Source organism: Etheostoma cragini, chromosome 7, assembly GCF_013103735.1.
Source record: "Etheostoma cragini isolate CJK2018 chromosome 7, CSU_Ecrag_1.0, whole genome shotgun sequence".
NCBI lineage: Eukaryota > Metazoa > Chordata > Actinopteri > Perciformes > Percidae > Etheostoma > Etheostoma cragini.
The window spans coordinates 19218763-19230161 of NC_048413.1; the positions used below are offsets into that span (position 1 = coordinate 19218763).

Below are 11399 nucleotides of genomic sequence, written 5' to 3' on the forward strand. Positions count from 1 at the left end.
AGAAGGGAGGGGAGAAGGGAGGGGCATGCTAGTCTCGTTTTGTTTGAAAATACTTCTAACATCAACAAGAAGTAAAGTCACCCAACATCGCTTAAAGCACCTTTAAAATTACATTTACAATTAGTAAGTACTCTCTCAAACATAGTCTGTGTGTGCATACAGTGTGTATGTGTGTGTGTGTACTGACCTCATCCTGGTCCAGCATCTGCTGCTTCAGTTTCTCCACCAACTGGCACTGCAGGTTGATCTCATCATCCTGCAGAAACAGGATTTTAACATGCTTGTTTAAATGAAGACATGTGACACTGAAAACTTGATAGGCGTTCATCTACTTTGTCCATTATTGTTTTATATCTTTGAACCCTTAATTCAATTTTGGCCCAAATGTCTGTACACACTAGCAAGAAAGACCCTTACACATATTTCTTCCTTTGATATTTAAAATGAGTGGAGCAAAAGTAAGAAAGTTTACTAATGTACAGGAAAAAAGTGTCTGTTGTAATTAGCACAGAATGTTGATGTTTGGACCTTATCATCCAGCTGCTTGTAGAGCTTGCGGATCTCCTCCTCGTACTTCTGCCGCTCCTCCTCAGAAATGCGAACCACAATGGAGGAGGTGTCGTTGTCCAAAATGGGACGCTCCTCCACGGTCTCAAAACGGGTCACCACGTCTGCCGTGGTCTGCTCCGTCTCAGGCACCTCCTCTCCTAAAGGAAAGGGATGAAAGGACAAAGAGGACAGAGAAACAAAGAAATTACAATAAGACAGTTTGGTTTATAATGTCAGCAGAGAGGAGTTGATGTTATGCAGCTGAAAAGTTAGTCAGGAAACACTGGTTCTCACCATTTCTCCAGCGGTTGAGCTCAATCTCCAGCTTCTGGACAGTTTCCTTCAGAGTCTTGTTCTTCTCCTTCTCTTTCTCGTACTTCCTCTTCCACTGCTCCGCCGTCAGCTCCAGGTTGATGGAGGCGGTGTTCCTAATGGTCTTGGCGCTGTGACAGAGGACAACAAAGGAAATTAAGGAAAGGACTAATGATCAGTGTTTGCATTCAAGTGACAATTCTACTTGATAAAATGCCCAAAATTCAGCTTTGTGTTGGTCATATAGTTTTAAAGTCACCTGATGAGTATGAGAGAAAACTATTTGTAAAAAATAAGAATATAAAACAGGTAATTCCTTAACTTTATTTTAGATACAGTATATCAGGTACATTTCTATGTTTGAGACGTTTCTTCAGCCTTCTGACTCAAAAACACATTCATACCTCCCTGGTGAAATAACTGATAAGTGCAACATAGTCAAATGGGCAGTGTCAGTTAGCTTATGTGTCTGCCTTGTTTGGATTTTAGGTCACACCTAAAATAGTTCCCTGCCTTCCTTATGGAAATTATAATCAGTTTGGGTTCTTGCTGAGAATCACTGCAGCATGTTAATAAACTGTTAGACTGAGTTCAATTTTCACGTGTATATTGTATACTGGTTTCTTTCCAAAGTTGCAACATCTGAATCAACAAATGTATCTACCGTTGTCCAAACATTAGAGTAGATTTAGTCTCTGCGTCGTTGTAGCTGGAAGGAGAGCAGCAGATGAACATGGTGGTGCGACAGTTCCCACCGAGGGAGTCCTGCAGGATGCGGGTCATTTTGCTGTCACGGTACGGTACGTGACTTTTCTGAAGGAGCGAGAAGAAGACAGAAAGAGGGGGAAAAAGATGAAGGAGTGATAAGGGGTGTCTGGAAGGTGATACATTTTGTTTGCTTCTTGATTTTGGACTTCTGTGTAATTCATCAGCAGATTGTATTCAGCAAAAATGTACATTTTCCTAACTTGATTTCTCAAACAAATCCCATAACTCATGTCAAAAGTCTCAGATTTCTGTATCACATCCAACTAATTTTATAATTGGCAGGGATAGTTTTGGCAATTGACAGACAAACCTATTGAGTTGGCAGAAGGGAAAGAAGGGTGCAGGTACTGGGCATGATGCATTTCATTAACAAATCAACAGATTTTGAACGAGAGAGGAGGACTATCTGCAACAGTCTCAGAACATGGAGATAAACAGGACACTTCCAGTTGTAGGAATAGAAGTTAAACATGTTTTAATTTAATTTAAATCCCCAAATTCTACAATAGAAGTAAGCTTCAGCTGGGAAAATTGTACATATGTTTCACTTAACATAAATGTAAAAATACTACTTTACATCAGCTCCTTAAATATTTCACACATTGTTTAAACACAGTGATATGGTATACTCCTATTGCAAACCAAGATCAAAACATATAGTATGCACAACCACTTTTTGACTTTTTGATGATATATTAGCTGAACTACAAGTTAAGATCCAGGTCTGTATTTCTGTAGACCTATTGTATTACATTTCTTGAGGCACACAACCTCAATTGTTTCTCTACCGTCTATACGAATAGAGGTGAGTAGTGTGAAAAAAGCTCACCGTGCCCTCAGCCAAAGCTGAGATGACATTTCCCAGGGCAGAAAGAGACTTGTTGATGTTTTTAGCTTCATCCAGGACAGCTCCTGCAGCTCCAGTCTTACTGACCTGGAATAAAGAAAAAGAGTAAAGCAAAATATTGATGATGAACGGCTGCACAAAAACACAGAAAATAATTAATTAAAAGCAGCTGAATTGCATGTTGGAAGTTGTTGATTTATAAACAGTATGTTTCTCAGGGTGTCTCCTACCTTCTCACTGCCAGCCAGATCTACCAGGTACAGTTTTCCACAAAGTTTCTGCTCAGTCTCCACATGCTCCTGCTTGATGTTGATCAGGAAGATGCTGTGGCTGCGAGAACTGTGCTCGTTCATGTCTGCACAAAGACAAAAGCAACATAACAGTTGAGTAGAACAAAAGGCAAAGAGGTTTTGTTGCAGTCTTAGACCTTTTGCTGTTATAATTGATTTCTAAAATCATTTTCACAGACACATACTGTACCTACAGGAAAATAATGGTTTCACAACAGAAAAAAGAGACTAAAACTAGATATGTGTAATAATGGAGATGTAAACCTTGTTTTACAAAACATACAGTCTATTATTTGCATGTCTCTCTCCTAACAGCAGTTCTTACCAATCACCTTAATGCAGTGAAACTATCGACAGATTTGTTTAATGATAATTTATCTGTGCATTTGAAATCTTCGGTGTCTTTCCTGTCAACCAGAACAAGTCATCTCCGCAGCAGAATGATAACATTATTTCACTGAGTGCAAATAAGTAAGCAGCACGAATCGAAATGCTGCGCTTCATCAGACAGTAGGTAAGTTCAGGTTTCTCTGCAGACCATATATCTGAGGGCCTCAGCTCAGTGTCTGCAGAGAGTCGCCCCATTAGTCTGCTATCAGCACACCGCTCTGCAGCACCGTGAGTCAGCAGGCATCAACCAGGAAAAAGAGAAGACTGCTCTTGAACGCAGTCTTAAACACATTGGATCCTGTTCTGCTCACAATTAGTTGATTTTCAAAGCTAAACTGTTGTAGGATTTGATTGTTTGTGAAAGGTTTGTCTTATTTCTGCTCTACTGAGCACACTTTCATTTGAGTAAATATAATACAGGCTACATTACAAGTATGAGCCACTACATTATGTGTAGGTGAATATTTCTTATTATTTTTTAAAGAGAGGAAATCTATTTAATTCACAAAAAACAAATGTGTCTTAGCCTCCATTATCTCCCACATTTTCTCTGTCTTGGCAGATTTTAATTTTAACTGCCAATGTTATTTCATGGATCCAGGATAATATGCAACCTGATAAAGTTCCCTTGGCCTTTGGAATTAAAACAACCCCCCACCATCACATACCTTTCACCATTCAGTGAAACAACTGGCCTTTAAAAGTAAAAATCTTTCTGCCTCTATGGGAATTTAACATAGGGGTGTGTATACTCATCTGATGACCAATATGATTAAAAAAAACAACAACAACAACAACTATTCTACAAGAATAGTACTGTTTTGCTTCCAGAGAGGCTGAGAAAATGTATGAACAGTATGAAATGAACATGCCTGTATTGTGTGAAGCTAATTTGATTGCATATCAATAAATGTATGAAGTAGCTGTGAACTACCATTGCTCTGACATTAAGTGGGATGCTTTAAATCATCATGAAACATGCACTGGTTAAGCATATGACTTGTACCTTTATTATAAAGTGATGGCCACTAATTTTATTTTGAATGTGAGTGGGACTCGTGATTCATTTCTCTGGCTTATTACCTGCATGCTGTCATTATGGGATTAACACTGTCAGGAAGCTACATTGCAGTGATTCAGTTTCAGGTGATTAAGGACTCAAACTGGGAACCGGGAAAGTGCAAAAGTTACTACTGATATGACACAATGGCTGAAACATACCAGACAAATTGTATTTGATGACTCTACCGTCAAATTAACTCCACAATATGCCGTGTTGATTTATGTGGTGTTTCTGGTTAACAATAAAAAGAAATTAACTAATGTGATACTAGTTTATGTTAACAGAGAACATTTCCTTGTCCAAAAATCAAATCACTAATTTCTTGAAAATGTCACAGAAAGTCTGCCACAAAAACCACTGAAGCACACAATGCATTAACTCTGAAGACAGGAGAACTGCACAGGGTGAGATTTATTACAGTGAAGCTGTCCTGGTGTTTTTGTTGAGCACTGAATCCCAAAGCTCATCCGGTCACACTCTTTTCCCTTGGGTTGAATTCAGCAATGTGAGTCAGCACAAGAACGAAAGAATACGGTGTAATGGCTTGTTGTTTGGATAGTTCTCCAAGGGTTTGCTTCATTGCATTTTTAAATAGCTCCACTGCACTGCAAAAAGTGTCTTAATAGTAGTGACTGACTTGCCTAAATGTGTAAAAGAAATGTGTCAGTGGGCTATGATTATTGTTTTTGCTTTTATTCAATATAACTGGCAACATTTTGACATCAAACCAAATTAGAGCATTCCTGCTGACAGACCTTTCTATGGATCTAGTCAGCATTTCTATGGATTTGATCAAGTGCAATCACTGAATTTGCTGAGGTCACGTCTGATTGATTATACAGTGACTATAATGAAGTGTTGTACAGTGAAGCTAAAGCATCACTCTGACCTATAAACTCGCAGTATTAGAGAAATTAATAAGATATTAGTACTACTGAATCACAGTTGAACGAGTAAGCAGCATGGAGGGCAGCAGAAGGTGCAGGAATTACAGATGAAAGGTGAGAGCGTTTTTATTTCTTGTGTTTAAAGGTTATATAACATATATTAAACATAAACATAGTGTTGCCATTTTACTGAAGACAGCCCCAAAAAGCAGCTTGTGTTGTTATTATATATAGACTCACTGGTCACAGCAACATGGCGGGCAGCTTTGCCTTCATCGATTACATCCATAACCTCATCAGGGCTGGAGACAAAACGCTCAGTACATCCCTGAGGAGAGGAAATGAGAGGAGAGGAAATTAGAAGAAACAAGAGCAAAGGAAACAAGAGGAGAGGAAACAAAAGAGACAGAGTATGAGTCAGACTTAATATTATGGATCTGATGCAGCACAGGCAGATTTTCACCTACAAAGACAACATACAAGGCACTTTCACAAACCTTGACATATGGCACCCTATTCTTATCCTCATGGACTGACAGGTTGGTCTTTGTCACTAAAAACAATAGAGAAAATGTAATATGATGAGATGTTTTTCGTATTTTAAAACAGAGTATGACAAAGCCATGAATTAACTACACACTGATGCTACGTGAGTTTATATTTCACAAATCAAAATACTGTTGCAGGTGATTTACAAAGAGCTAATTAACACTTTACCATCCAGAAGGTCACGGATTTTGTCCATGTAGATTTCAAAATACGAAACCTGTTGGACGAGAAAGAAAAAGAGTGAATCAAATGTAGCTAAGGCTGTATCATCACTTTTTGCAAAAGTGCATTCAACAGATTGCAGACACAAGGTGAAGATTAATACAAAAAGTAAGGATTAAGACAAGAAGTATAACGCAACACCAGACATAACATAAAATAACACCAGCAGCCTAACTCATGAAATACACTACCTTGATGTGGAATTCCAGGTTTTCATCCATGGCAAAGATGTGGTTGAAAATATCCTCAGCGATGCGAGGAATGATGCCCATTTGGTGAGGGTCATGCAGCTTGCCCTGAAACAGGTCACAGATAAAGGTATAACTAATAATGAGGTGGGCATAGCTATCTGGGGCCAAATGTTAACAGCAAAAGGCAATCCTGGTAGACCCATGAGACAACAAAATATATAATAATCAAATAATATGACTAGTGTCACAAAAGGAATGACTGGTAGATTACTTCTGTGGATCTCCCACCAGATCCTAGTGACTTTAAATTAATCTATTAATTAATAGATTAATACATTAATAGATTCTAATTATTAATCAATTCTATTTCAGAACTGTCCATAATGTTCATACTGTTCATATTGTAATGTAATAACATAATACTATTTATCCCAGTATCCTTGCAATATTCTCCATATTTAAATGTTTAGAGTATGTATATATTATATATTAGTGTGTATAATTTTTGTTTTGGTTGTTTTGGGTTATTTATTTTTGTGTGTGTGTAAGCACAGTGTGAGCAACGATGCGCCAAATAAAAGTTCCTGTATGTGTCCTCATACCTGGCAAATAAAGCTGATTCGGATTTGGATTCTGATCTTAGTTGTAATTGAATTAGTGAAACAAAAGTGCAATGTTAAATTAGTCCATAGCCCTAAAAAATTATCAAAAAGACCCAAAACTCCCCAAATTGTTAACACATAGGGGCAGATAAACACTGAAAATTAAGGAAAACTTCCAAGTGGTTGGACACTTTGCCCTATAAAACTTTCACTATTTAAGTGGTTGGAAAATATTAAGATTAATTTAAAGAAATACTTTTGCTTCATTGCTCTGAATACCTCCATGGTGTGAGTCTTCCCGGAGGAGGTTTGTCCATATGCAAAGATAGTGCCATTGTATCCACCCAGAACATCTATGAGAGAAACAGCATAACAAATGAGACCACAACACAAACATTTCAAATAGCTGACAGATTTTGACATGGCTAATGATTCATACCCTTGACAATCTGCTTGGCACAGGTGTTGTACACCTGCTCCTGGGTGGTGTTGGTGGGAAACACTCGATCAAACGCATAGGATTTACCCTGTTAAAACCATGAACAACAACAAACAATGATGCCATTAAAGACATAAGGTGGTCTATCTCCAATTTGAGATCAGATTTCTCAGTTTAGTCTCTGGACATTCAAATAAATCAACGGTGCAGTATTTATTGAATGTGGTATACAGCCGTAGCTAGTCATCAGCCTGAACTTTGGGAAATGATGTCAGCCCTGTGAGCTGGCCATTGATTCATTCTTCTGTTTGCATGTGTCTGGCCTCAAAGGTATGATACACACACTTATATAAAATGGGTAACTCATTTTTAAACCTCTAAATTTCATCTCCTTTAGAGAAAAATACATTAACGTTACAGGCCAACACAACATATTGCTGTTTTTTTTCTGTACATATTTGTGTATATATATATATATATAATTAACAGTTCTTTTGTTGTTAGTATTAGTATTTATTCTTTTAGAACTACAACTCCCATGAGACTTTGACAGTGTACCAAGACTCATGAGGTACGTTTTTGCTACGCTAACACATAAAATAATCATCCTTTTATCTTTGTTGAAGGAATAGTTGGACATTTTGGGAAATACATTTATTAAATTGTATAACTGTTTTTTTATTTATTAGCTTAGCTTAGAACAAATACTGGAAACGGGGGAGCAGCTATCAAAATCCAACAGGAACAAAATCTTCCAACCGTCACCTCTAAAGCTACCTCCAAAGCGTAGATCAATTTGTTTACAACATGAAGAGAAAACTCTTAGAACATGTTTTGGCTTTTTCAGATAAACAGATTGAATAGGACGAAGAGGGGACAGGACTTTATGGTCTCTAATTTCTCAGAAAGAGTTTCAACTGTGAATATATTGTATAAAAAAAAACACTTACACTGCAAGGAAATAAGTCAACAAACCAAATTACTGTAAAAGTTAGTAGGAAGTACACAAGAACTATAATACACTCTAATGTTCTTTTGAGTTTAAAAAACAAAAGAACATATCGTGTGTAGATATAATGTACATTGATGTCTGCCTCATTTTGTAAGAGGGTTGGCAGCTAAATCCACAAGAATGGATTTTATTTATTTCAAAATGGGCCCCAGCTAAATCCGCTCTTAAAGTACACACAACCTTGCATAAAACACAGACGAGTGACTTAGCCCTGTCACACCTCCCCGTGGAAACCAAGCTATGAAACCCCTGAATGTCAGTGTCCTATCTGGTACAGAGGTCAAAATGCAAAGCAAGGATGTGAGCTGCCAGAACGTGAGTCGTATTAAATGCCATTAACAAAATGACTCATCGGCAGACCTCCCCCATAATAGAGTGAATTACCAGAGCGAGAGACATTTGGTCCCAGAAAGGGGAGGAGGGGCGGAGGAGGAGGCACAGAAAGAGAAAAAAAAAATGTAAATGGTCGAGCAAAGAAGAAACAGAGGTGAGAGTCAAAGAGGCAGCTGCAAAATACAAAGATAGGAACAGTAGAATGAGACAGAAAAATTCAAAGACGGAGAGAGAGACAGATGGAGCAGATGGATGGATGGATGCATAGACAGATGGATAGACAAGACTAAACGCAGGTCAGCCAGTGATGCAGGAGCTTGCTGGGTGATTATTGATTCACTCTGTGGGCAATTAGAGAGATCAGTTTCTGATGCTACTGTCCATCATCATGGTGAGAGGAAGGTCAGGTTGAGATGTTTCCGTCATGGCTGAAGAAGCTTTCAACCTGATTCCTCCCTCTGCCCACTAGACACAAGATACTTGACCAAGAAAAAAACAAAACATAAAGAACCAGCAAACATATATGAGCAAAAGTGTAGGTACAAGCTTTCCTTCATTTGGATAGGATCCAATCAATGTGCTTTCTTCGAAATTCAAATGTAACAGGCGCCAGTGTAGGTGGAATGTGTCAGTCTTTTTCTGATAAAAGTTATCTTTTTTCAAGATATTTCTGGAAATTAGTTCATTGCTGCCTGAACAAATCTGAAAAATAATTTGTACCATAAAATCCTTCTAAAAATGCAATTTGTATTTTAAACTAACACTGAAATGAGGCTACACTGGCAGATTTTCTCTCTTGAGGAAATAACGTTTTCACGATTCATACACAAAAACATGTCATGTAAGATGACGATGTTTTTGAGTGTTGAGCCATCAATTTCAGAATGGAAAATACTATACATTCCTTTATTTTTTTTACATTTGAGGGTTGTGTTGGGTGTTTTATGAATCAGGATTAGGTCTATAGGGCCATAACTGACTGATAAAGGCCTACAGAAAATTATAGCAGTTTTTGGTTAGCATATTCATCTCTTTAGAAAAGTGTCTTCCAACGTACGTTATGATAGGTGTTGGCTATGTTTCATTCATATGCCACACTGCCACCAGCTGATACAAAAGGCCAGTTTGCGCACAAACAACAGTAGATGTATTTGTACTTCGTCATGTTAAGGAAAATACATATAGTGGGGAAATGTCCATTTCCCTGTGATGCACCTGCTATTATGTTTCCCTTCCATCCTATACGACCCGAACAGATGAGCCGAGCTGATGATTTATTGATGAAGGCCTACATGCACAACAAAGCGCCTTCCTTTACTTACCCCGACGACGACAGTATCGTCCGATTGGAATTTGGGGATAAACTGGTCCCCACGTAGAATCTCTGACTGGTTGAGAGGACGAAATCGACATAACACTTTTATGTTACACTCCGCTGGGATATCGGCCATGGCGCAGATTCAAGGAGGAAGGATGCTGCTTTCTGAGAGGAGAGATGCTGCCGAGGCTGGAGGCGACCCGTCGCTTATCGGGGCCTGATTTGACCGTAAAAATAAACGAGTAGGGATGCGCAGTGACTTAGTCCTTCTACGTCGAGGGGACTCTGAAGACGGCGGAGAGGTTGGATGGTTTTATCCAGACAAGCTGCGAGAGGATGCGATTTATTTCTGCGCAGCTGGATGGTGTTTCCGTGTCGCAGAGAGGCTGGCAGACGGAAATTAGATGTCAAACCGCAAAACGATCTCCTACATCATTAAAAAATAAAACCAGACTCAGCTGTTTCTCGATTTCCACTGTTGGTTTGTTTGAGATTGTCTTTCTCTCGAGTTTTTTCGTTTCCTTTTCGGGTGCGGCGGTGGATGTGCGTCAGGCCGGCTGAAGGTGAGATGCTGCTGGAAGGGCAGTGAGGTAAAGCTGCGGATGTTCGGCCTGCTTTGATCGCCACAGCGCCCTCTGTCGGCGAGCAAAGTAAGGGCGTGGTCTGCATCCTTCTCTTTAAAGTGGTACCCACAGCCTCCCATCATTAGCTCAGCATCCTCACGAGCAGGCGGAAACAAGAGCCCCGTGCTGCAGCGTCACTTCCTCACAGAGCCATGAAGAAGAACTTCATTACTTTCCGCAAACCAACTGCCAGGCCCGATGATGCAGTGACTAATCATCAAAGTCATTTTTAGCCTCTCTCCAATTCTTAGAAGACATAAGAAACCATTACGGAAAGGCAGTGGAGATCATTGATTAGAGATGAGTTTTGGCCTCACCTTGAAGGAGCTTCTCAGAGATGATTCAGCACAATGTAAACATTGAAAAATACAATTCAGAATTAACTTCTTAAGCTGCACAATCCTTTACGTTTGTTTTCATTGAAATTATGGATACATATGGGATATTGTGCCAGATATTTTAATTTATGGAATCAATGCCCATTTTGCAAACATTTTAAGGTATCCTGATAAAACGCCAACAGATGTTATTCCAGGGGTAACTACATTTGAAAATAAAATGTAGTTACCCCAGGATTTTATCATCTAGACCAAACAGATAAACCTTTAATTACAGTGAACTGTCACTGTAATTGTTGTTAATGGGACTTCTTTGGAGTACGCGCAGAATGTGTACATTTACAGTAACAGGGTTCAGGTATGACACATTAGATATTTTTTGTATTAACAGCCTCCAATGTTTTGCCGATGTTTAATATAATCCTCATCTTACAATGTGTGAGACTTAAAGGCAAAGTCTCATAGTTGTAAACTGCATCACAAAGTTTCTTGCATCCTTTTCAGAAGAGAACTCAACACAAGGTACATTTTCTGTAAATAGTTTAATATTAAATTAAAAAAAAAAAAGACTCCCATATAAAAAAGAAAAGAAAGCTACGGTCCACAATTTAATCGTCTTTTTAAAACATAAGTATTGAAAGCAAGGGGTAGAATGAGAAAAATACT

The 11399-nt window shown here is 38.6% G+C and overlaps 1 protein-coding gene and 1 long non-coding RNA gene across 10 annotated transcripts in view; one reads left to right on the forward strand and one right to left on the reverse strand.

Moving 5' to 3' along the window:
• The window catches only part of LOC117947355, a 15485-nt gene extending 11614 nt beyond the window's left edge, over nt 1–3871 (forward strand). The window contains exons 2-3 of the long non-coding RNA XR_004657216.1: nt 811–817; nt 3861–3871. This is a non-coding gene — a long non-coding RNA (uncharacterized LOC117947355). The remainder of the gene's footprint in view (nt 1–810; nt 818–3860) is intronic.
• Nucleotides 1–10413, reverse strand: part of kif5aa (kinesin family member 5A, a) — a 19577-nt gene extending 9164 nt beyond the window's left edge. For 7 of the 9 annotated variants that reach the window (XM_034876120.1, XM_034876118.1, XM_034876116.1 and 4 more), the window contains exons 1-13: nt 9777–10413; nt 7110–7197; nt 6950–7023; nt 6069–6173; nt 5824–5872; nt 5604–5659; nt 5347–5434; nt 2707–2831; nt 2459–2563; nt 1526–1674; nt 844–992; nt 529–707; nt 188–256 (exon numbers count right to left, since the gene is read on the reverse strand). In XM_034876120.1, coding sequence (XP_034732011.1) covers nt 188–256; nt 529–707; nt 844–992; nt 1526–1674; nt 2459–2563; nt 2707–2831; nt 5347–5434; nt 5604–5659; nt 5824–5872; nt 6069–6173; nt 6950–7023; nt 7110–7197; nt 9777–9905 — 1365 coding nt within the window. In that variant the 5' untranslated portion in view covers nt 9906–10413. The remainder of the gene's footprint in view (nt 1–187; nt 257–528; nt 708–843; nt 993–1525; nt 1675–2458; nt 2564–2706; nt 2832–5346; nt 5435–5603; nt 5660–5823; nt 5873–6068; nt 6174–6949; nt 7024–7109; nt 7198–9776) is intronic. The other 2 variants (XM_034876121.1, XM_034876124.1) reach the window with 2 other exon arrangements.
• Between the last annotated feature and the right edge of the window lie 986 nt (nt 10414–11399).